Here is a 24,860-nt window from a genome sequence, read left to right as displayed (position 1 = left end):
TTAACATCTCGCCACCGCGGTGCCCTTTCCCCCGAGCCATTCACAATGCCTTTGTTCAAAAGGCGACACAAATGTGATGATTGCGTGTCCACAGCACCGTTCGCGGTCGGCAGCGACCTTTAATGCCGGGGCACTCTCGCTGACCCCCCGTGCTCTCGCCCCCTCACCCCCATCCCGCCGGGGCCGCCAGTGGAGAGCTCGCGCGAGGACTTGGCGTTCGACTGGGTGAGCCGGCGCCTCTTCTACAGCGACTTCAAGGGGCAGCTCATCGCCTCCATGAGCCTGGAAGGCACCGAGCACACGGTGATCGCCCGGGTGTCGCACCCCCTCGCCATCGCGCTGCACCCGTGCCGCGGGTGCGTCTCCTCTGCCGGCGCCGGGGAAAAAGTCTCGCGTCCCTAAGCATCGCCCCCCACAAGATGCTCACTCGGAAGCTGATCCTTAGTCTCAATTGTCACCATCATCGTCGTCATCTGCTCCAAATGCGATTGCTGATTTTATACTGCTGACTCATCTCAGCCAACTCAATTTTAACGCAAATTTAAATTGGTCACATTGTATTTGGCTGGGTGAACTAATCGCCATCGTAGGCGGGAGCGCTGAATGTGACTATATGGCCACTCTAGGTTAAACGGCTTAATGTTTGCTTTCATACTTAATTCTGATTGTTATTCATTTTGAATATAATTATAATTAATGTTCAATTTCAAATTAGCTTTTAATTTTTTTCGCTTTTCAGATTTGAATTCTTGATGATTCAATTGAACCGTTATGATGTTGAAATCAAACGTCAGATTTTATGACCCAGGACGTCCTTGCGATTTCCATCTCCTGGTGAAATACGCTTCGAACCTCCACGCTCGATAACCCCACCAACATAAGCGGCAGGCTTATGATTCTTAAACCCTCGTGCTGCTTCACCGATTTTCAAACAAAAAAAAGGGCCCAGAAATGTTTCGCCCCTATAAAATGTTGCGGGTAGCTTCAAAAAAATCAGGAACGGTTAAATAATCCAACAATCATCAGCCGCCCACTTAACATCGGTACGGCTGGCGAGCGTGCCTCTGCCGTAACTCGTGCCCGCACGTGCCGCGCGAACGTTCGTGTACACGCGTGCGTGCGTGCGTCTGCGTGCGTGCGTGCGTGCGCTGGGGCGCGTGTGCAGCTACGTGTACTGGACGACGTGGAGCCCTCACCCCGTCATCGAGCGCGCAACCCTGGCCGGCAACTTCCGCACGAGCATCGTCAACTCCAGCCTCGCGTGGCCAATCAGCCTCACCATCGACCTGCCCGACGGCATGCTCTACTGGGCCGACGCCTACCTGTACGCACGAGCCACTCCCACTGCACCGCGGGACACCTGACTGCACTCACGCTGCCCGTTGATTGTGTACACACTACAAAAAAACACTAAACAATTACAAAGACCAAGATCCCCCGGGTGGCCTTAACAGACTGTTAGCGAGCACATATGAAGGCTGGGCATGGCACACGAGGAGGTGGGTGGTCAGCACCACGCCCGGCCACCTTTGTCTCCCCAGTAGCAATATTTACACACTGCACCAGGTACTCATTTAAAGCTGAGTCGACCTAAGGGCTGGTTTAGACAATTGTCACTGGTGTTGGCCGTGACCTGGAATCGAACTCGGATCGGTGGGATCATAGCGCAGAGCGCTTACTGCGACACTACCGCTCCCCACACATAATGCACACGCACACACAACTACACAGTTGCTGTGTACACACACACCGTGCGAGCGCCCTGTACACACACTGCATGGACTGCATCCTGCTAACCTTGGTCACATGGCCAGCGATAGCCGCCAGTCATCGGCGGCTCTTTAGCCAACGCCGGCTCCGCGTGCCACTCACCTCCAGGCAGAGGATCGAGCGCGCCTCACTGTCGGGCTCGCACCGAGAGCTGGTGCTGGGCTCGCTGGCTTTCCCGTGCGCGCTGAGCGTCCACGGGCAGCACGTCTACTGGACGGACTGGGAGGATCGCGCCGTGTTCCGCGCCAGCAAGCACGACGGCTCCGGCCGCCTCACGCTGCTGCGCGACCTGCCCCACCGGCCGTCGGCCCTCAAGGTGATGGCGCGATCGCGCCAGCCGGCGTGCGACAACCCCTGCCAGCGCTTCAACGGGGGCTGCAGCCACGTGTGCGCGCCAGGTGCGTGGGCGCCGTCGCCAGGACGCGGGGAGCGGGGGTGGGTGCGGGAGGGGGCGCTACGATGGCGGCGGTGCACAAGCACAATCTTTCATCGGTAAATGCGTTTACTGGCACGAACCGTTATGTTGGACAGCAGCTCACCGAGTCCATCCTTAAGCCTTCCCGCTCAGCGACAAATAGTTCAACTGGTTTCAAATGGGAAGGAAAGGAGCAGGGGGGAAGTCGTGTGACCGAGGGCTGTACTGTTGTTAATTTACATGTCGTAGTACCGTGAAGCCTTCTGGTTAAATCAATGAAGCGAGAGTGAATTGAACTACGCCCTAATTCGTACCGAGTGTGCAGGGCCCAGCGGGCCGGAGTGCCAGTGCCCCATGGAGGGCAACTGGGTCCTGGCGAACAAGGCCCGAGACTGCGTGCCCAGCGAGGCGGTGCCGTGCCCGCACTTCTTGTGCGGGAACGGGCGCTGCGTGGCGGAGAGGAGCACGTGCGACGGGCGTGACGACTGCGGGGACAACAGCGACGAGACGGAGAGGCTCTGTGGTGCGGCGCTAGCACGGCACTCTCGTTCGCTCGTCGTCGTCATCTTCATCGCGACCCTGATCGTTGCTTTTATCACGGCGCGGTCATTATCGTCATCCTGATCGTCATCGTTGTCATTGTGGTCATCGTCGTCATCATTCTTTTAGTCTGAGATTTCACTGAGCAGCGGTGGTACACGCCGTCCCGTCGGGGAGTAAAGCCTTGTCACCCTTGTCTGACGATGTACCGCGCTCGCCCCGAACCTCGTCGCCACCGGCGATCCACACGCTCGCTCACCCTCCTCCGCGCTCCTCTCCCCCCCGCCACCCGGCGCCGCCAGCGCTGCGCACGTGCGCGGCCACCGACTTCGTGTGCGACAGCGGGCGCTGCCTGTCGTACGCGCACCGCTGCGACTTCCGCGACGACTGCGGCGACGGCAGCGACGAGCGGGGCTGCGCCCACTCGGCGTGCGACCCCGCCGCCGAGATCACGTGCGCCAACGGGCGCTGCGTCGCGCTCGAGTTCGTGTGCGACGGCGCTGACGACTGCCGGGACAACGCGACCACAGACGAGCGCGACTGCCGTGAGTTCCCGCGCTGCCATCTCCCGCCTCTCCGTCTCCTCTCGGGCGGTCTCCGTGGGCAGGGTCACGGACGCCCCACCTATGAATCCCCGGCAATTCGTGCTGTCGACTCCACGGCCCTTATTCAAATTTAAGCTCAACGATCTGCCTTTTACTCGGCCTACGATTGACTGCCTCTTGCTCTGGACCCGATCGAGTACCACAGTGAATAATGAAGGCTGTGGGGCTCCTCTTGGCTGGACTACGGCAGGGCATTGGAATAGATGAGATGCCGAAATAAATGCACTCAACGGCCAATACATTCCGAAGCATTTTATCGCCCGACAAATTCTTCATCCTTACATGCGATACCTAAATGTGAATGTGCTTTAAGTGACTCAACCGAATGCAGTTTGAATTTGTGCAAGGTTCAATTGTGAATGCATCTCAAAACGTTTCAGCCACACCTGAGAATATGACGCGGAGAAAGAGGCGCGCTTTGTAAGATCGGGGTGCGCCGTTCGGATCGTGAGCTGCGGCGTCTCTCGCGTCTCGCCGGCGCCCGTCTAGCCGTGACCAGCTGCCTGCCGGGCTACGTGCGGTGCCAGACGAGCAGCCGGTGCGTGCGGCGCGCGTACCTCTGCGACGGCGACGACGACTGCGAGGACCGCAGCGACGAGAACCCCGCGTTCTGCCGTGAGTCCGCGTGCCCCCGCGTCCGCACGCTCGCGCCGTGCACGCACGCGCCTACCCGCTCGACTTGTGTGTACGACCGTGACAGCGATGATGATTATTACGACGACTTGTAAGTGGCGATAACGATGATGATGATGATGAAAATAACAACACTGGTTACAATTGGTGACAAATCATGATGCTGATGATGACATTTATGATGACGATGATGATGATGATGATTTTTCCATGCCCGCGTGATGTGCGCTGCTCGCCGTGTCGTGGAGCAGTGGGGGTGTCGTGCCCCCCGGAGGATTTCCGCTGCAAGCTGGGCCGCTGCGTGCCGCTGTCCTGGGTGTGCGACGGCACGGCCGACTGTGCCGACTCCTCGGACGAGCCGCGCTCCTGCAGTAAGCCCGCTCGTTCCTCCGCAGCGCCGGGCCGGCAACGCCCTTGGGTGACCGTGCCCATGGTCGCCGACAGGTGGTAGTTGCTGGCATGGCGGAGCGCATTAATGTTGTGTTCTGGGTAATTACGATCGGGGATCCATCTCGGCCGGATCCGTCTGGGTCGGAGACCCAGAAAATATTTCCACGTGGCTTTTGCCGTGGTTGTGGCTACGACCAGTTACGTGTGTCGCGGTGTCACCGCTCTCGGCGGTTGTGCTCGTTCTGATGGAAGTGATTGTGCTGCTGCTACTGCTGCTGCTGCTGCTTGCGCTGGTTGATGCTATGTGTTGTGATGGTGCTGGTGACGATGACGGTGCACCTGCTGATGCTGTTGGCGCTGGTTGCGATTGCGATGGTGACGCCGGTGGCGCCGATGATGTTTGCCGGTAGCGATGGTTCTCCCGGAGCTGCTGGCCGTGGCAGCTGGCGCTTCTGCCGGTGCTGCCGGTGGCAGTGACGCCGCGAGTGCTTTCTGCCCGTTGGTGAAGATGCCATTGACGCCCCTGGGGGTGCCGCGCACGCCGTGTGCGCTAGGTGCGCTGGAGCGAACGTGCCACGCGGACCAGTTTGCGTGCGCCAGCGGGCGCTGCGTGCCGGCCGACTGGCGCTGCGACGGAGACGACGACTGTGGAGACGGCAGCGACGAGGAGCATGGCTGCGGTGAGCGCGCCCGCGGCACGTGAGGTTCCCCACTCTCCATCCAGCGGTGGACCGCTCATGCGCGGCTGACGAGGACGACGATTTCTTTTCCGACCGCATCTAAACGCAGACGGCTCGCGGCACGGCGAGGGAGGAGCGTGGCCTCGGGGGCGTGCCGATGGTTTGTAGGATGCGTCGATGACCACGGGAGCGCGTGGCTGCGTGTGGTTGCAGGGAGGCACGTGCGGTTATGCTCTTCAGGCGTGCGCGGTGTGCGCTGTCGAACCGTGGGTGCGCGCGGTTGTGACCGTGGCGTGTGCGGTTGTTTACTCGGCGTGCGTCGGGGGCCCCTTGTCGTCGGTCCCTGCTCGTGTGCCGCGCAGAGAGCCACACGTGCAGCCCCGAGGAGTTCTCGTGCGGCGACGGCGGCGCTGGCGGCGGCGGCGGCACGCGCTGCGTTCCGCTGGCGTGGCTGTGCGACGGTGACGCCGACTGCCCCAACGGGCGGGACGAGACTCAGAGCTGCCCCCCGCGCTCCTGCTCCCCCCACCAGTTCCACTGCGACAGCGGCCTATGCATTCCCGAGCGCTACCAGTACGTGCGGGCGCAGCGACGCCGCGGGCCGGCGCTTGCAACAATTTCCAAAGCTCTGCAGTCCTCAGTATATGAAGATGTTTTTTTGCCGGAGCGCCAGATTCACAGGGAGCTGTAAATGACGGCATCGACAATGTAAATAAATGCGATTGTCCTCACTGCGTCCGCGACGTCCGATCTGCCGTGCCGTCTCCGTCCGTGCCCGTCCCCGCTTAGGTGCGACCGCCGGAACGACTGCGGCGACGGCTCGGACGAGTTCGGCTGCTCGTACCCCCCGTGCAGCGCCGGCAGCGAGTTCACGTGCGAGAACGGTCGCTGCGTGCCGCGCGACTGGGCCTGCGACGGCGACGACGACTGCGGCGACGGCTCGGACGAGGAGGCGTCGCCGTGCGGGACGCCGGCGCCGGGCCCCGACGCGCCACCCGCGTGCCCCCCCGGCTACGCCCCGTGCGGCGCCGGGGCCGAGGGCGAGGGCGGCGCCGGCGCCGCCGCGCCCGGGTGCGTCGAGGAGCGGCGCGTGTGCGACGGCGCCGAGGACTGCGCCGGCGGAGGGGACGAGAGGGGGTGCGGTGCGTCCACGCGCGCTCGCGCGCGTCCTCATTTTGTTGCTCGTTGCACGCGGTGGCCCCGATTGTTCACATTATCGGGTCTTGCCATAGGAATGTAAACTGAAACTATAAAAGAATAGGGTTTTTCCCCTTTTTTCTGGCAACAAAACTGAAACCTTTTTACGAGGATTCATGTCTGCATTAACCACAATACCTGCAGTCAAAATGCAAACAAAAAACATACTATGATAATATATGCATTGTCCTTGAAACTGATTGGTCCACACCAAGGGACGGCTTTCTTTTGAGCCTCGACCCAATTGGTGCTCGACCAGATAACGCCAAAAGGCGTACAGCTGGGTTTCAGTTTTGTTGCCAGGAAAAAGGAGAAAACCCCTATTCTTATATTTTGGTACTGGCAAAGGAGGTCTAATGATGAGATAAAACTATAAACTAAAGTGTTTTTTGTCTAACTAGGTAATTCCCACTGATCTATGTAGCTCTTGTTTCAGAAGCAACCCAGCCACAAATGAAAGCTCAACGAAGCGGCTTATTAAGTGGAAATGCGTTTAAAAATACTCGCACGTTCATTGTGGATGTGGAGGGACCCGGAGAAAAATCCACGTGGGCACGGGGAGAGAGACACGCAAACTCTACACCTGTGCCATCCCCTCCGCTATACGCTCATTGCACGAATCAGCCCAGTTGCAGGTGCTAGGTGGATTCATGGTGGCCCAACGTTGGGTCAACGTTGCACGTTCACTGGATCGCAGGACCGTCGTGAGACATGGCCGTGGCTCGGGCAGGGATTTATCCAGCAGTGGATTGATCGTGGCTGATGATGATAATGATTACGACTCAGTTCGCATAGTGGCCTCGCAGTGGAAAGTTATGGTCTTGCCATTGGAATGTGGAATTGTGTTCATGTTCACAGCCGTGACTTCCTCCTTAGACAACTGTCAATGACAGGGAGCTTGCCACAGACACGTGCCTTGCTGTGGAGAGACTGAGCCTGGCCTCATAAATGTGGAATCGAGTGTGTTCGGACATTGTCACGCACCCATACATTCCTTGGATAGACTGAGCCCTGTCATAGGTGAGGTGTGGCAAGTGTCGTCTGGCGAGGTGTGGCGTAGTGTGGCATGGTATGACACGGTATGGCGTGGCACGACATGACATCGTGTGGTATGGCACGGCATGGTGTGGCATGGCGTAGCATTGCACAGTTTGGGTAGTGCGACAATGTGTAGCGTTCAATGGTGCAGTCATGACACGGGTCACTTCAATGGGTGCGACGTGGCGGGACGTGGCGGAGCGTGGCGGAGCGTGGCATGCCGCACCGCGTGCACCCGCAGGCGTGAACGAGTGCGACGACGTGCTGGTGAGCCGCTGCGCCCAGGAGTGCGTGGAGCTGGTGCGGGGCTGGGCGTGCGCGTGCTCCCCGGGCTTCCGTCTCCTGCCGGACGGCCGCGCCTGTGCCGACGTGGACGAGTGCCACGAGCAGCCGGGCACCTGCAGCCAGCGCTGCCAGAACACGCCCGGCTCCTTCCGCTGCAAGTGCGAGGTCCGGCACTGTGGCAGGGCGCGCGCCGCTGCCGAGCGCTTTGTGCCGGGCTAGGTGCACTTCGACGCCGTCGCGTGAATTGTCGAAGGCCCGCTAGCGAGGTGGTCACGGGACAGACCCAGGTGTCGTGGGTTGACTGATTGAGCTGACCGGCAGACGCACTGCCTGTATGCATGATGAACTTATTTTGCACCATACGTAGCCAACCGTGTTAATCGGAGGTGCAGGGTAAGGACGACAAACTAAACACAAAAAACAGTTCTAAAGAAATGAGTTATCAATCTAGATTTAAAAGTGCATAGGTCCAGTGGCTTCCTAATATCGGAAGGAAGAGCATACCAGACGGCCGCAGAAGCGCATCTGGAAGCTCCCAATGCAATGACCGTCTTTCTTTGGGTCTTTCGGTAAAGTCACATAGATAGGTTCAAAAAAATAACAAAAGTAGTTTTTTCAGCAGTTTTTTGTTATTTTCGTTATTTTCTTTGAGCCTATCTACGTGACTTTACCGAAAGACCCAAAGAATGTGAATTCCTGCAGTCACGAAAGCTTTAAGTCAAGATGCATGACCATCTTTGTTCGATGATTAGCCAAAAGCCGCCGCTGCGAGGACAACCAGAGTTTGCGTGATGGTTTATGCTCCCATGATGAGTTCAGCAAGGGATTGTGGTTCATTCGTGGCAAGCACTTTGTGTGGTGCGATCAGTGCGACCGTATAACCTATTCGTTCGGCAATGTATTCGGGCGCCTGCGCCCCCCACTGTGCCGGCTCGTGTGAGGTTTAACCGTGCGACGCTCCGCTCGTTCGCTCATTGCCGCACGTGCCCGCTCGTGTCTCCGCGCAGCCCGGCTACGCGCGCGGGCCGGACGGGCACACGTGCCGCCAGCTGAGCCGCGTGGAGCCGCTCCTGCTGCTCGCCAACCGCTACTACGTGCGCCAGCTGTCCATGGAGGAGCGGCCGTCGCTGGGGCCGCCGCTGCTAAGCGGCCTGGGCCGCGTGGTCGCCCTCGACTTCGACCGCGTGGAGCAGCGGCTCTACTGGAGCGACCTGGAGCGCGGCGTGCTGGAGCGGGCGTTCCTCAATGGCACAGGGCGCCAGGGGGTGGTGTCGCACCTGCTGGGCGACGCCGAGGGGCTGGCCGTCGATTGGGTTGCCAGGTGTGCCAGGGGAACGTCGCTAGCACCGTCTCGAGCCCTCGTCATTTTATTTCGTTATTCTTGAGCCACCGTGGCTGTAAATTCCCGCCCGGAGTGACCGGCCTCCAGCCCCGGGTTTTGCCGCGTGCCGCGCCATCGGAGGAAGCTCGCAAACGTCGCGACCCCGCCCACGCGCGGAGCATTGTTTGACGTTGTTGGTTAGCGCGATGCCGGCCTTCGGTGATGCGTTGCGGCGCCTCCGTACGGTCTGGGCCGCGTGGCCACTGCAGGAAGCTGTACTGGGTGGACGCGGAGAGCAACTGCGTCAGCGTGGCGGAGCTGGACGGGCGATTCCGCACCAGGCTCATCGCGGGCTGCGTGGACGCCACGCACTGCCTGGAGAGCCCCCGCGCACTCACCTTGCACCCCCGCTTTGGGTAGGGCACACCGCGCCATGCCACATCGATCCACACCACGTAGTGCCACATCTCATCACTCCACGCCGCACAAGTGCCACATCGCGCCGTACTACGTATGTATGTTGCACTTGCTTCGCACCGTACGTGGCCAACTGTGCTAATCGGAGGTGCCACATCACAGGACACATTACACCAGCTCAGTGCGAGGGTGGTCAGCATCATGAGCACGGTTGCATCCTCTAACGTCTTGTGCTGCAAAACTTTTGTCGTGTGATCGCGTGACCGTGCTCGCTCTGCGCCGGCACAGCCTTCTCTTCTGGACGGACTGGGGCCACCGGGCCTACGTGGGGCGTGCGGGAATGGACGGGGCGCGGCCCCAGGCCCTCGTGAGTAGCAAGCTCGAGTGGCCCAACGCGCTCACCCTGGACTACACCACGGACCGGCTGTACTGGGCCGACGCTCACCTCGGCTGCATCGAGTGAGTCCCGTCCGTCGTTGCCCGTAGCAATCGCGGTGACTCCCCGCGAGAGCCGTTGACCGCGCGCTCGCAGGCCGTCACGTGATTACGTTGGGGTCACGGGGCAAGTGGGGATCTTGATTCTGGAGAGAGGGGATCTCGTGAGCTCTAGGGGCTTGAGCTCACGATGGTTCATTGACTTCCTCCCGTCTCCCACTCCACCCTCATGCCATCGGTGGGCTTAGCGCGGTTAGCGTGGGCCCTGATGCACAGAATCTAATTGGGCTCCCCTTGTCCATCATCCCACCTCTCCGTAGCCTGACACCTGGGCCTCTCCGGCCTGCGGGCTCTGGTGCAGTTGCACCGCCCGCGCGCTCGATAGCCACGCTTCATCTGCTCTCCCCCCCCCCCACCAACGCGTCCCTCGCCAGGTCCGTGGATCTGGACGGCAGCAACCGGCGTGTGGTGCTGAGCGGCGCGCTGCCGCACGTGTTCGCGCTCAGCTTGTTCGAGGACTGGCTCTACTGGACGGATTGGAACACGCGCAGCGTGGAGCGCGCACACAAGCACACAGGCGCTGGGCGCGTGCGCCTCGCCAACACCACGCACCGGCCCTTCGACGTTCGCGTGCTCCACCCGTACCGCCAGCCGAGCGGTACGCAGCGCCCGCCCCCCCTGTTGAGCGTGGCTGACTCGGCTCTGCTGCTCAAGCCCAGGCCTGGTGCCTCTCGTTTCTTCCCTGGCCAAGTGATCTGAGCCGACCAAAACGTCCCTCAGACTTTGCTTGCAAATCAGCCTATCCTGGTCTCTTGAGTTAACGTGTCCCGGTTTCGTAAAACTATCTCGGTGTGCGGAAGAATTGGCGAATATCAGGGTCCCGGTTCAGGCTTGGCTCACAATGCTGTCAATGAATGGGGCTACCGGTTACTCATGTTCTATCACGCATGTGTGTGTGTGATATCCCCCCGTGTCTCCCCGTGTCCACGCGGTTTCTGACAGTGCCCAATCCGTGTGGAAACAACAATGGCGGCTGCTCCCACCTGTGCCTCCTGGCGGAGGGCGGGGGCGGTGCCGCGTGCCGCTGCCCTGAAGACTTCGCGCTCGCTCACGGCGACTCCGCCCGGCGCTGCGAGCCCAACTGCTCCAGCACACAGTACCGCTGCCTGGACAACGAGAAGTGAGTCCCGCGTGCCGGTGCCCCCTGGAGTCGCCCCATGCCACTAGGCCGATGCCAACGACTGCGCTTTAGCAATGCGTCGTCTTAGCAGCGCTTGATTTGTTTTCACTCTTGCGAGCAATGTAAACGCCTCTCCGCTTGAGCGTCGGTTCCCCGGGACGGCGAGGGGTCACAGGGGGCCAGAGGAGCGATGGGACGAGCGCGAGATCGCCGCGTGATGCCGCCCGCTGGCGCGTGCCGCAGGTGCGTGCCCGTCTGGTGGAAGTGCGACGGGCAGAGGGACTGCCGGGATGGCTCGGACGAGCCGGGCACGTGCCCCCCGCGCTCCTGCCCCCTGGGCCAGTTCCAGTGCGGCGAGGGCAGCTGCACCGGCCCGGCGGCGCTGTGCGACGGGCGGCGGGACTGCCCCGACGGTTCGGACGAGCACGCGTCCCTCTGCGGTGAGCGTCCACTCCCGCGGGCGGCGTGTTTTTCGGTCGGTCGGCGCCGGCGAGACGACGGAGTGACCCTCTCGCTCGCGCGCCGCTCCGCAGACGGCCACCGCTGCGACGCCAGCCAGTGGCGGTGCGCCAACGGGCGGTGCCTGCCGACCGCCTGGCGCTGCGACGGCGCGGACGACTGCGGGGACGGCTCGGACGAGGAGCCGGAGGCGTGCGCGCAGCGAGCCTGCCCCTCGCTCGCCCACTTCCGCTGCCGCAACGGCCGCTGCGTGCCGCGCGCCTGGGTGTGCGACGCCGTGGACGACTGCGGGGACAAGTCGGACGAGCCCTACGACACGTGCAGTCAGTGTCGCGCCCCGCTCGCGCGCACACTCGGACCGCCCCGCTCGCGCGCACACTCGGACCGCGCGGTCCCCGTGGCTCGGCTCCGCTTAGAGCCACGTGCGCAATGGCAGCAGGAGGCAGTGGCGATGCTGTACGGTGATTCTTAACAAGGACCAAATCTGAATGAATGTGGCTACCATCCACCTCGCACCGACACATGAGCCGATTTCGCCGCTCCATCTCCACATAGGGTGGCCTGTCGGGCGTGCTTCCTCACTTGGCTGCCGCTCCAGCTCTAGTCTCGGCCATCGGCCATCTTCCCTTCCAGTGACTCGTGCTGCCCTTGATTGCAACACAAGCAATCATCATCAGGTACAAATGAAAGAGAAAACAAATCTAGTATACTTAGAAATATAATGCATTACAACACAGAGAGTCGGCTAACATAACAGTCAACACCCTACCTGGTTGATTACGTTCTTCCAAAGATTGCTCGATTTTAGAGAGAGACAAAACACAGACAGGGAGACACACAGACAGACACACAAGCAGAGAGAGATAACACAGAGACACACAGAGAGAGACACACACATAGGCACACAGAGAAACAACGCCTCTGTGTCGAGGCCTTAAATAAATAGAGGGGGGCAGAGATAGAGAGGGGGGGTGGGGTAGAGACATTAGCATGTCAATGAGAGATTTGAAGCTTTCGTAACTGCGGTAAATACTAGAGCAACAACACGAGGACAGAGAGAGAGAGAGAGAAAACACTTAAACAAACTTAGTAATATTTGGAAATGTAATGCAATGCAACACAGAGAGTCGGTCAACACACAATTAACGCATAGCCTGGTTGATTACGTTCTTTCAAAGATTGATAAATTAGAAGTTCAGTGTGAAATTTGAGAGAAAGACAAGACACAGACACGGAGACACAAAGACAGACACACAAGCAGAGAGAGACAACACAGAGACACAGAGAGAGAAAACAAACTTAAATCCTCCCCGTAGAGGTGGTTCAAACTTGATTTGAAGCTTTCGTGACTGCAGGAATTACTCTTTGGTTATTTCGGTAAAGTCACGTAGAAAGAGAAAATAATAAATTAAATAATGGCATACGACGTTTCGACTGCAACACAAGCAATCATCAGTTATAAATGAAAGATAAAACAAACCTAGTAAACTTAGAAATATAATGCATTACAACACAGAGAGTCGGTTAACATAACAGTCAACACCAGGGGCGGAGCCAGGATTTTCAGCCCGGGGTGACATTCAACAAATTTTTATTTCAAGAATGATTGAATGAGAAATCGGCTATACCCCACGCCATGGGTTGGCGACACACTCTGACAATGCAGTTGCACGGAGTCCGCCAGACCGAGTGTCGTACACTTATACGCAGAATGTTTCAAATTTTCGATTTTTTTCGGGGGTGACAATTGTCTACCCTGTCACCCCCCTGGCTCCGCCCCTGGTCAACACCCCACCTGGTTGATTACGTTCTTCCAAAGAGTGTGTGTTTTCTCTCTCTGTGTCCTGGTGTTGTTGCTCTATTATTTTCTGCAGTCACGAAAGCTTCAAATCTCTCATTGACATGCTATTTTCTCTACCCCCCCCCCCCTCTCTATCTCTAGCCCCCTCTCTATTTATTTCAGGCCTCGACACAGAGGCGTTGTTTCTCTGTGTACCTGTGTGTGTCTCTCTCTGTGTGTTTCTGTGTGTGTCTCTCTGTGTGTCTCTGTGTAATCTGTCTCTGCTTGTGTGTCTGTCTGTGTGTCTCCTTGCCTGTGTTTTGTCTCCCTCTAAAATGTAGCACTCTTTGGAACAACGTAATCAACCAGCTAGGGTGTTGACTGTTATGTTAGCCGACTCTCTGTGTTGTAATGCATTATATTTCTAAGTATACTAGGTTTGTTTTCTCATTCATTTGTACCTGATGATGATTGCTTGTGTTTCAATCGAAACGTCGTGTGCTATTATTTAATTTATTTTTTTCTTTCTACGTGACTTTACCGAAAGGACCAAAGAGTAATTCCTGCAGTTACGAAAGCTCCAAATCAAGTTTGAACTTCAATCATGGTGAACGACTTCAATCATGTCGTTCACCAATGCATGTCCTCTAATCCGTATGTTCCTCCTTCAGTGCCTGGGCACAATCCCAAGCAGTCACCTCTCCCCTTTAATTCTTCTTTGCTTGCTTTTTAGATGGGCGTTTGTCTTGCGTGCGCGTCTCCGTTGGCCGCTGTTCGCGTCTCTACAACTGCCACGCGTCTCTGGAACTGCCACGCGTCTCTGGAACTGCCACGTGTCTCTGGAACTGCCACGTGTCTCTATAACTGCCACGTGTCTCTGGAACTGCCACGTGTCTCTATAACTGCCACGTGTCTCTATAACTGCCACGTGTCTCTATAACTGCCACGTGTCTCTATAACTGCCACGCGTCTCTATAACTGTCACGCGTCTCTATAACTGCCACGTGTCTCTATAACTGCCACGCGTGTCTATAACTGCCAAGCGTCTCTATAACTGCCACGTGTCTCTGGAACTGCCACGTGTCTCTATAACTGCCACGTGTCTCTCTAACTGCCACGTGTCTCTCTAACTGCCACGTGTCTCTATAATTGCCACGTGTCTCTGGAACTGCCACGTGTCTCTATAACTGCCACGTGTCTCTATAATTGCCGTGCTCATCCCCGGTGACCTCCAGCGTGCCCTCTGCGCCCGCTGCGCCCGTGTTCCCTCTCGCAGTGGGACCTGACCACCGCTGCGACAACGCCACGGAGTTCTCGTGCCACACGAACTACCGCTGTGTCCCGCGCTGGGCCGCGTGCAACGGCATCAACGACTGCCTGGACAACAGCGACGAGCAGGAGTGCGGTGAGCGGCGCCGGGGAGCGTGGAGCGAGCGATCGCCGATGAAGGCGGCCACTGATGATGCGATCGCTGGCCGGTGACACGGTCACTAGGACAATCACCGAATCGTTCACTCCATCATCATCATCATCAGCATCGTCGTCGTTGTTGTGTATTATTTATACCACGCCTCCTTTGTCGGTGACTTGACCGCTGACTCCTTTTGCTACCAACAGTCACCAAAACAATCTCATACGCGGTTCCCCGCCGATGCACCCGCCGGCGCGACTAGCGACGCAACGGTGTCTCCGTTTCAGAGAGCGTCTCGTGCGACCCCGTCGGAGACTTCCGCTGTGACAACCACATCTGCATCCCGCTGCGGTGGCGCTGCGACGGCAGCAACAACTGCGGGGACGGCTCCGACGAGCGCGACTGCGGTACGCTCGCGCGCACAAACTCACCCGTCATTTAAATCGGAATCGGCATCGTTTTCTTAGAGTGCAGGAGGAGGAATCCGATAAGATGTGAAGCTCTCACAGATGTCCAGTAGGGGCGGGTCAACAAGCTGATAGAAGCACCGCGCCTTCCCAAGCGGTAACATTTTCGAGGAGCCGGAACAAGTGATTGCAGACCGAACGCAATGTTAGGAGACAATACGCTAAAGAGGGCGCACACAACAAATGATAAAGAGCGAGCCCGTGCTTGAGACTGCTCCCGTGCACCCATGAGCGCTCCCCTAAGACGGCATCATTGAGCTGGTGGGGTTCGAGTCACCGCATTGCCAGGTGATTCTTCTGCACCCCCACGCGGTGCCACGCGCACGCCGGGCTCGACGAGCCTCGTCCCTTCTCACCGCCGTCGTTTCGTCTGCACCAAGGGAGGCCCCGAGGCTCATTCCTCTCTTCCCCTCCCCCACCTCACGTCTTCTCCACACCTCCCCATCTCACCCCTCTCCCCGCCGCCGCCGCCGCCGCCGCCGCCCTTGCCCGCGCCAGCTCCGCGCCCGTGTTCGGAGAGCGAGTTCCACTGCGACAGCGCGCGGTGCGTCCCGGGGACCTGGACGTGTGACCACGACGACGACTGCGGTGACGGCTCGGACGAGAGGGACTGCGGTACGAGCCGCGACGCCCGCTCGGTTAGCGCCGGCGAGCCACGGCGAGGGAGCTCGCCCCCGCTCACCTCCACCCACCTCCACCCACCACCGCCCTCTCGCCCCCCCACCCCCCCCCCCCACTCTCCTCTCCACCCTCTTGCCTCCGCCGTTCTGTCCGTGCAGAGCTGCACACGTGCCGCCCGGGACAGTTCCAGTGCGCGAGCGGGCACTGCGTGGCCGAGCGGCGGGCGTGCGATGGCCGCGCCGACTGCCGGGATTACAGCGACGAGGCCAACTGTCGTGAGAGCGCGGCACGCCGGGGACACAGCCACCACCTCCACTCACATCCACTCACATCCACTCACATCCACTCACCTCCACTCACCTCCACTCACATCCACTCACCTCCACTCACCTCCACTCACATCTACTCACATCCACTCACATCCACTCACCTCCACTCACATCCACTCACCTCCACTCACCTCCACTCACCTCCACTCACATCCACTCACATCCACTCACCTCCACTCACATCCACTCACCTTCACTCACCTCCACTCACCTTCACTCACATCCAATCACATCCACTCACCTCCACTCACATCCACTCACCTCCACTCACCTCCACTCACCTCCACTCACATCTACTCACATCCACTCACATCCACTCACCTTCACTCACATCCACTCCCCTCCACTCACATCCACTCACCTCCACTCACCTTCACTCACATCCACTCCCCTCCACTCACATCCACTCACCTCCACTCACCTCCACTCACATCTACTCACATCCACTCACCTTCACTCACATCCACTCACATCCACTCACATCCACTCACCTTCACTCACATCCACTCACATCCACTCACCTTCACTCACATCCACCCACATCCACTCACATCCACTCACCTTCACTCACCTTCACTCACATCCACTCACCTTCACTCACCTCCACTCACCTCCACTCACATCCACTCACATCCACTCACCTTCACTCACCTTCACTCACATACACTCACATACACTCACCTCCACTCACATCCACTCACATCCACTCACATCCACTCACCTTCACTCACCTTCACTCACATCCACTCACATCCACTCACATCCACTCACCTTGACTCACATCCACTCACCTCCACTCACCTTCACTCACATCCACTCACATCCACTCACCTTCACTCACATCCACTCACATCCACTCACCTTCACTCACATCCACCCACATCCACTCACATCCACTCACCTTCACTCACCTTCACTCACATCCACTCACCTTCACTCACCTCCACTCACCTCCACTCACATCCACTCACATCCACTCACATCCACTCACCTTCACTCACCTTCACTCACATACACTCACATACACTCACCTCCACTCACATCCACTCACATCCACTCACATCCACTCACCTTCACTCACCTTCACTCACATCCACTCACATCCACTCACATCCACTCACCTTGACTCACATCCACTCACCTCCACTCACCTTCACTCACATCCACTCACATCCACTCACCTCCACTCACCTGCACTCACATCCACTCACATCCACTCACCTTCACTCACATCCACTCACATCCACTCACATCCACTCACATCCACTCACCTTCACTCACATCCAGTCACATCCACTCACATCCACTCACCTCCACTCACCTTCACTCACATCCACTCACCTCCACTCACCTTCACTCACATCTACTCACATCCACTCACCTCCACTCACCTCCACTCACCTCCACTCACATCCACTCACCTCCACTCACCTTCACTCACATCCACTCACCTCCACTCACCTTCACTCACATCTACTCACATCTACTCACATCCACTCACCTCCACTCACCTCCACTCACATCCACTCACCTTCACTCACATCCACTCACTCACCTCCACTCACCTCCACTCACCTTCACTCACATCCACTTACATCCACTCACCTTCACTCACATCCACTCACATCCACTTACATCCACTCACCTTCACTCACATCCACTCACATCCACACACCTCCACTCACATCCACTCATCTCCACTCACATCCACTCACCTTCACTCACATATACTCACATCCACTCCTATCCACTCACCTCCACTCACCTCCACTCACATACACTCACCTCCACTCACCTTCACTCACATCCACTCACATCCACTCACCTCCACTCACCTCCACTCACATCCACTCACCTCCACTCACCTTCACTCACATCCACTCACATCCACTCACCTCCACTCACCCTCACTCACCTCCACTCACCTCCACTCACATCCACTCACATCCACTCACATCCACTCACCTTCACTCACATCCACTCACATCCACTCACATCCACTCACCTCCACTCACATCCACTCACCTCCACTCACCTTCACTCACCTCCACTCAACTTCACTCACCTCCACTCACTTCCACTCACCTTCACTCACCTTCACTCACCTCCACTCACCTCCACTCACCTCCACTCACCTTCACTCACCTCCACTCACCTCCACTCACCTTCACTCACCTCCACTCACCTCCACTCACCTCCACTCACATCCACTCACATCCACTCACCTTCGCTCACATCCACTCACATCCACTCACCTCCACTCACATCCACTCACATCCACTCACCTCCACTCACCTTCACTCACCTTCACTCACATCCACTCACATCCACTCACCTCCACTCACCTCCACTCACCTTCACTCACCTCCACTCACCTCCACTCATATCCACTCACCTCCACTCACATCCACTCACATCCACTCAAATCCACTCACCTTTACTCACCTCCACGCACCTCCACTCACATCCACTCACCTTCACTCACCTCCACTCACATCCACTCACTTTCACTCACATCCACTCACCTCCACTCACATCCACTCACCTTCACTCAACTTCACTCACCTCCACTCACCTCCACTCACCTCCACTCACCTTCACTCACCTCCACTCACCTCCACTCACCTTCACTCAACTTCACTCACCTCCGCTCACCTCCACTCACATCCACTCACCTTCACTCACCTTCACCTTCACTCACATCCACTCACATCCACTCACCTTCACTCACCTCCACTCACCTTCACTCACCTCCACTCACCTCCACTCACCTTCACTCACCTCCACTCACCTCCACTCACCTTCACTCAACTTCACTCACCTCCGCTCACCTCCACTCACATCCACTCACCTTCACTCACCTTCACCTTCACTCACATCCACTCACATCCACTCACCTTCACCATTAAAGTTAACCGGGTTCACTACCCTACAGCGGATAACGGTCAGGATCGGTGGGTTAGCCAGGGAAGGGTGAGAAAGGGGAAGAAGGAAAGGGAGGTGGTGGGGGTGGGGAGGTGGAATAGAACTAAACGAAACTGAAGAGAATTAAAATAACAAACGCGATGTCTGGGTTTTGGTTCAGTGTCCGAGGTGCAGTCCCCCCACAGCGGCAAAACGGGGCTCCGCGTTGCCTCGGTATCCCAACTCGAATCCCCTTTTAGCTCACGGCCGAGGCGTTCTCTCCCTGCCAAGGCAAGACGTGATCTGTGCCAGAGCCCCCAAGCACGTGCGGGTAGGATGGGAGTTCAAGCTCCTTCCAAATCGCCAGGATGGTCTTTCTTGCCATGATGTATTTCGACACCACTGCCCCCGCCACCCCCCCCCCCCCCCCCCCCCCCCCCCAGTTTGTAGAATAACCCAACCATTACCAAGCCCTGGACGAATGAAACGGAATAAAACCCTTGCCACATCTACATCCCTGAGTGGACGACACAAAAGGCACACGACTTACACAGACGGGCGGACACAAAATGTGGTCTAAGATGGGGGGGCGGGGGGCCTAACAGACTCGGCCGTTGTGGGGAAGAGGGGACGAGGAGCCTTGATGCTTGCTGCTGAAGGCCTCTGCTCGCAGGGCACCTTACTATATGGTATTCATTATATAGATTTAGTTTTTTCACACTGTTTACTTTATGATAGTTGGTAGTTGGAGGCCTTTAACATCCATATACTAAATGCCTCTGTTGATATGTAAACTTTGACTTTAACACAGCTATTTCTGTAACAAGCTAATCCCTCAGCTATTTCAATGCTAAATTCTCCTGCTTTGATAGGTAAACTCCTTTGTCAAGGCTCTCCACGCCTCTCACCGAGCTTAAAAGACGCTACGAATCTTAACAGCGTTCATTCAAGCTCTGTCGTCCCGATAGTTCTGTTCTTTCACCTGAAGAAGGCTACTTGTGTTGTGGCCGAAACGTCGTGAGAATTTTATTGTCTTATTTTATTATTTTATTCTCATTCTACGTGACTTTACCGAAAGAACCAAAGAAGACACCTCACAATACGCTCGATCTATTTCTCCTGTACAGTATTTGTCCCGTACAGCGTTTGTCAGTATTCTCACGGAGGCCTCGGCGTCGCCCACAGCCCCGCGCTACCCGAACGGCACCTGGTGCCCGGCGCAGGTGTTCGAGTGCCGGAACCACGTGTGCGTGGCGCGCGCCTGGCGCTGCGACGGCGACGACGACTGCGGCGACGGCAGCGACGAGGAGCCGAGCCTGTGCCGTGCGTGCGGGCTAGCGCCGAGACCCGAGCACCCACCACGCCCTCACCGCACACGTCACAGACGCCGCGCACGCTCGCCGCGCACTCGCGTTCACCCAAACGCCTCGTCGCTTCTGACACCTCTCGTCCCCGTCCTCGTGCGGGAGCAGTGGCCGTGACGTGCGAGCGCCCGGAGCGCTTCCGCTGCGCCAACGGCCGCTGCGTGTACGCGCACGAACTCTGCAACGGCGTGGACGACTGCGGGGACGGCAGCGATGAGGGCCCGCTGGCGTGTGAGCACCGCACCGCACCGCACCGCACCGCACCGCCGCCGTCCGCCGCCGCATCACTCCCGGCAGCGTTCCACCATCCGTCTCGGACGACGCCCGCTCGTCATCTCCATCCGCCGAGAGAGTTTGCACGCAGCAGATGTTGGTGCCGGTGCTCGCGACGTTGTGGCTCACGGCGCTTGACGGTGGTTGAGCCGGTGATGCCGCAGGTGCCGGTGCCTGGCGTACGCGTCTGTGCTGAAGGTGGTGGGGTGAGGCGTCTTGATGGCACTGGTTCCGGTGGCGCTGCTTGCGCACGTGGGATTCGGCCGGGTGGCTCAGCGGTAGAGCGAGCGACACGGATTCAGAAGGTCGCGAGTTCAAATCCCAGTCGGGGTTTCACTCGGCTCATCATCCCGTCGATGTCGATAAAAGTACCTTTGCGTGTTGAAATTCTTTCACACAGTACGTAGCCAACCGTGTTAATCGGATGTGGGAAAGTCCTAAGGGAATGGACTTTTGCCGCACTAATGCCTAATTTCGAGCACCATGCTTATTGGGGTAGGACTCGCGCGAGCGATTACTCACGAGCGTTTGGTGCTGGTGCTGCTCCCGCCAGGTGCGCCGCCCACGTGGAAGCCGTGCGGCGCCGGCGAGTACAAGTGCGCGAGCGGCCGGTGCCTCCCCTGGAGCGCCGCCTGCGACGACCGCGACGACTGCGGCGACAGCAGCGACGAGATTGGCTGCCGTACGTGCCGGCAAACTCTCAGCGCATGGGTTCAACCCTCGGGTCGCCGCTCGGGGCTGTGGCGTAGCTGTCGGGGTGCGCGCGGGCGATGCAGCTGCACCGGGGCGCCCGCAGGCCGGAGAAGAGGAACGCGCGATGGGCCACGAGAGAGCCGGGGGAGATATTGGTCAGGGGGGCTCCGTTTCATGCCTTACGCCAGGGCCCGTGCCAGCCACGCCACGCCACCGACTCGCAGACGGTCCTCATCCATTCTGGCGTTCAACCACCGCATTGCCGAGCGCAGCAGCGCTTCTCCTTCCCCTTATTTCCTCGCACTGCGTCACTTTGGGACACCCTTCCGCTGTCTCTTTCCCCCCCCCACCCCCCAAGTTCTCACAACCTCGCCCAAAATTTCAGAAACGCGTTCGTCGTTCTCCGCCGCGATTGAACGTTCCCGCTCGTTGTCACCGGCCGCTTCGCGTGACGGGCCTCGGGGTCTCAGGATCCACCACGACTGTCATTTTACAAAAGGCTGCTCCAGATTTTCCCAGCTCTGTGTTACTTTCACTCGGCTCTCCCCGTGCCCTGCACCCGAGTGACGCGCCTCCGGGCCCGTGCGTTGCGATGGTCGTCCGTAGACCGCGGCGTGGGGCGGCACTGCGCGGAGAGGATCTGCGCTCAGCTCTGCACCAACTTGACCGGCGGGGGCTTCATCTGCTCTTGCCGGCCCGGCTACACCACCAGCGCCAGCAACAAGAACGACTGCGAGGGTGAGCCCCACGTGCAACAACAACAGCAGCAGCAGCAGCAGTCGTTCGCCACTAATTGGTGGTGACGTTACCACGGCGCTTGTGCCAGGCTAGGTGCACTTTAAGGCCGTGTCAAAAAGACAAAGATCCCCGTATAGCATTAACAGATTGTTGGGGCAAGTGCTGTTATTGAATATATATGAAGGCCAGCATGGCGCACGAGCAGTGGGTGGCCAGCACCATGCCCGGCCACCTTTGTCTCCCCAGTGGCGATGTTTACACACCACACCAAGTACTCATTTGAGTCGATGTAGGGGAGGCACAGGGCTGGTTTATCACGGGTGTTGGCCGTGGGTGGGAATCGAACTCGGGTTGCTGGATTCGTAGTGCAGCGCACTAACTGCTGCACTACCGCTGCCCACTCACTCCCACACACTCCCACACACACACTCAAAGACTAAGATCCCCCGTATAGTCTTAACCAAGGTGAGGCCCAGGACCGGTTCAGATGATTGTCACTGGTATTGACCATGAGAGGGAGTCGAACCCGGGTAGCCGGGTTCATAGCGCTAACCATGACCCTACCGCTCCCCACAAGGCCGGGTCAACACACACATTCGCATACATTCACACACATACACCAACATACGAAGACAAGATCCCCTGTATAGCTTTATTCAAATAATCAATAATTTATTTGTATGGAAAGTCCCATTTAGTCAGTTGCCAAGTGAGTGTGCGACGGAGATCCGTGGTGCATCAGCAGAGAATGAGAGCAACAACGGAACAAATAAGCACTTGATTAATGGTTCTGAAATCACTCATCAACACTGACAGGCTTGGGTGACAATTTTACTCAGGTAGCTGAGTTTATTGCGCAGCGCACTAGCTGCTACACTACCGCTCCCCGCACGTGCACGCAATCGCAGACGCGCACGCGTGCACACAGTCTGCAGTGCGGCCCTCGCCAGGCCAGGCCATGTGCCGCCGTGCCCCTCGTGCCCACGTGCGCTTGTGCTCGCGTCAGATGTGGACGAGTGCAACGCGTTCGGGAGCTGCGCCCAGCTCTGCAGGAACTCCAAGGGCTCGTTCGAGTGCTCCTGCACGGACGGGTACCGACTGGTGGGGCACGGCACGCAGGCGCGCTGCGCCGCCCACGGTGAGCGGACGGACGCACGCGCTCACACACGCACGGTCCCGCCGGCTCGTGCGGTGTCATCGCTAACGGGCGGCCGTGGCGCGCAGGCGAGGCCCCGCTGCTCCTCCTGCCGGACGGCGCCGGGATCCGATCGTACAACCTCTCGTCGGGGACGTTCCGCGACCTGGTGTCGCGGCGAGACGGCGTGCAGGCGCTGGACTACGACTGGGACCTCGACGGCACCGGCGCCAGTGGGTCCCGCGCTACCCACTAGGGCACCTGCTTCACGCTCGCAGCTGAGAGACGGAGCCGCCGCAGGGACGCGAGTGCACTACGGCCCTTTTGTCTTTCCGCTGCTGCATGAGGGAGAGCCGCCCCCACGCCTTGCGGGTCGTGGGGGATAGTTGATCGTACTTCACCACACCGGTCATTGCTGGTTGGTAAAGGCCAGCAGCATAGATGTGGAAGCATAGAAGTGCAGTATAGCATTTTGTTGCACCACCCGCTGCTGCCCACTACGCTGTCATTTCACAAGTAAACTATAGGAAATCAGGCAATTGATCGGCAGCACAAATGCATTGGCTGCTTGGCTGCTTGGGCTGGGATGTTCCCCTCTTGATAACTTCTACTAGTTTTTAAAGGCTTGCATGGGCTCGATGGAACCACCATATATTCACGAGTTAATTCATCCATACACCCCCTCAAGGTGGGTAAGATCTGCAGACTCCGCCCTTCTGTGCGTACCTCGATCACGGCTGCTTTCCTTGAGTGAAGGGCCACTCGCTGTGTCTGCGCCACGGTTGTGGAATTCTCTACCGTTGGACATTCGCTCATCCGATAATGTGGATACTTTTAAGTCTCGTCTGAGAACCACGTCATCTCAAGGCAGTTTATTCTATGTAGCTTCTCCATCTCTCTTGGACTTTCCTTATCCCTAGTCTTACAAGGCGCCTTGAGACATTCGTGGAAGGCGCCTTACAACTAAATGTAAGTTATTATTATTAATGTCCGTATTGTGGGGGGAAAATCCATGCAGCGTTTGCAGAACTCCGTGTCACGCTCAAAATGGCGTGCGGTCTGCACTGGGGCCAGCAGGCATGCTGTACTGGACGGAGCTGGGCGCCGGCGACGGGGCCCCGGGCTCCATCAAGCGCGCGTTCGTACCCGCGGGGGCCACGGGCGGCGCGCTGGGCCCCGCTGTGGCGACGGAGCTGGAGACCGGCGCCATCGTCCAGCCCGGAGGCATCGCCGTCGACTGGGTCGGCAGGTCGGTGCCGGAGCGCGATCGCCGCTGGACGTGCATGTCGCTCTCTCTCTGAACATTTATTGGCGGTGGAATGAATCACAGGAGCACTGTAGACACGAATAATAGTGACGAATATCTGACACTGGGCCTCCCCTAGGTTCGACTTAGCCATAAATGAGCACCTGGTGCTCTGTGTAAACATTAGTACTGGGGAGACAAAGGTGGCTGGGCATAGTGTTGGCCACTCTTCCCCTCATGTGTAGCGCCATGCTCACTAACAACACTTGCCCCAATATTTTTTTCAAGGCTATACGGGGAACTTTTGTGTGTGTGTGTGGCATCTAGACTCCTGTACTGGACGGACGAGGGCGCCGGACGCGTGGAGGTGGCGCTGCTGGACGGCCGATACCGCACTCAGATCGTCTCCACGAACCTACAGCAGCCATCGGCCCTTGCCCTCAACCCTGTGCTTGGGTAGCCCATTCAACCCATCGACTCATCACACCATCACCCCACCGACTCATCACACCATCGCCCCACCGACTCATCGCA

The 24,860-nt window shown here is 58.2% G+C and overlaps 1 protein-coding gene and 1 long non-coding RNA gene across 8 annotated transcripts in view; one reads left to right on the top strand and one right to left on the bottom strand.

The window, feature by feature from the left end:
* Positions 1-24,860, top strand: part of LOC116941090 (low-density lipoprotein receptor-related protein 2-like) — an 83,870-nt gene that overhangs the window by 51,058 nt on the left and 7,952 nt on the right. For all 3 annotated transcript variants that reach the window (XM_076066052.1, XM_076066053.1, XM_032951713.2), the window contains exons 41-70: positions 191-356; positions 1,166-1,324; positions 1,879-2,168; positions 2,511-2,708; positions 3,028-3,270; positions 3,820-3,945; positions 4,215-4,334; positions 4,908-5,033; positions 5,396-5,606; positions 5,823-6,175; positions 7,510-7,718; positions 8,561-8,874; positions 9,144-9,290; positions 9,580-9,750; positions 10,161-10,384; positions 10,729-10,906; positions 11,150-11,346; positions 11,440-11,688; positions 14,422-14,550; positions 14,844-14,963; positions 15,522-15,638; positions 15,803-15,919; positions 20,063-20,200; positions 20,350-20,472; positions 21,068-21,196; positions 21,814-21,945; positions 22,952-23,083; positions 23,170-23,313; positions 24,158-24,329; positions 24,654-24,782. In XM_076066052.1, coding sequence (XP_075922167.1) covers positions 191-356; positions 1,166-1,324; positions 1,879-2,168; positions 2,511-2,708; positions 3,028-3,270; positions 3,820-3,945; positions 4,215-4,334; positions 4,908-5,033; positions 5,396-5,606; positions 5,823-6,175; positions 7,510-7,718; positions 8,561-8,874; positions 9,144-9,290; positions 9,580-9,750; positions 10,161-10,384; positions 10,729-10,906; positions 11,150-11,346; positions 11,440-11,688; positions 14,422-14,550; positions 14,844-14,963; positions 15,522-15,638; positions 15,803-15,919; positions 20,063-20,200; positions 20,350-20,472; positions 21,068-21,196; positions 21,814-21,945; positions 22,952-23,083; positions 23,170-23,313; positions 24,158-24,329; positions 24,654-24,782 — 5,263 coding nt within the window. The remainder of the gene's footprint in view (positions 1-190; positions 357-1,165; positions 1,325-1,878; positions 2,169-2,510; positions 2,709-3,027; positions 3,271-3,819; positions 3,946-4,214; positions 4,335-4,907; positions 5,034-5,395; positions 5,607-5,822; positions 6,176-7,509; positions 7,719-8,560; positions 8,875-9,143; positions 9,291-9,579; positions 9,751-10,160; positions 10,385-10,728; positions 10,907-11,149; positions 11,347-11,439; positions 11,689-14,421; positions 14,551-14,843; positions 14,964-15,521; positions 15,639-15,802; positions 15,920-20,062; positions 20,201-20,349; positions 20,473-21,067; positions 21,197-21,813; positions 21,946-22,951; positions 23,084-23,169; positions 23,314-24,157; positions 24,330-24,653; positions 24,783-24,860) is intronic.
* On the bottom strand, positions 15,952-17,080 carry LOC142924209 (uncharacterized). 5 transcript variants are annotated; one of them, XR_012941387.1, is made up of 5 exons: positions 17,005-17,080; positions 16,915-16,964; positions 16,555-16,584; positions 16,085-16,144; positions 15,954-16,034 (listed from the first exon to the last, which is right to left on the bottom strand). It is a non-coding gene; the product is annotated as an uncharacterized LOC142924209 (long non-coding RNA). The 5 variants fall into 5 exon arrangements; XR_012941385.1 differs by lacking the exons at positions 16,915-16,964; positions 17,005-17,080 and adding an exon at positions 16,655-16,724 and having other exon boundaries at positions 16,555-16,614; XR_012941384.1 differs by lacking the exons at positions 16,915-16,964; positions 17,005-17,080 and adding an exon at positions 16,655-16,716 and having other exon boundaries at positions 16,555-16,624.

This window comes from Petromyzon marinus, chromosome 10 (genome assembly GCF_048934315.1).
Source record: "Petromyzon marinus isolate PM22_M1 ecotype Great Lakes invasive population chromosome 10, UKy_Petmar_22M1.pri1.0, whole genome shotgun sequence".
Classification (NCBI taxonomy): Eukaryota; Metazoa; Chordata; class Hyperoartia; order Petromyzontiformes; family Petromyzontidae; genus Petromyzon; species Petromyzon marinus.
This window is presented reverse-complemented; position numbering and strand designations above follow the sequence as displayed.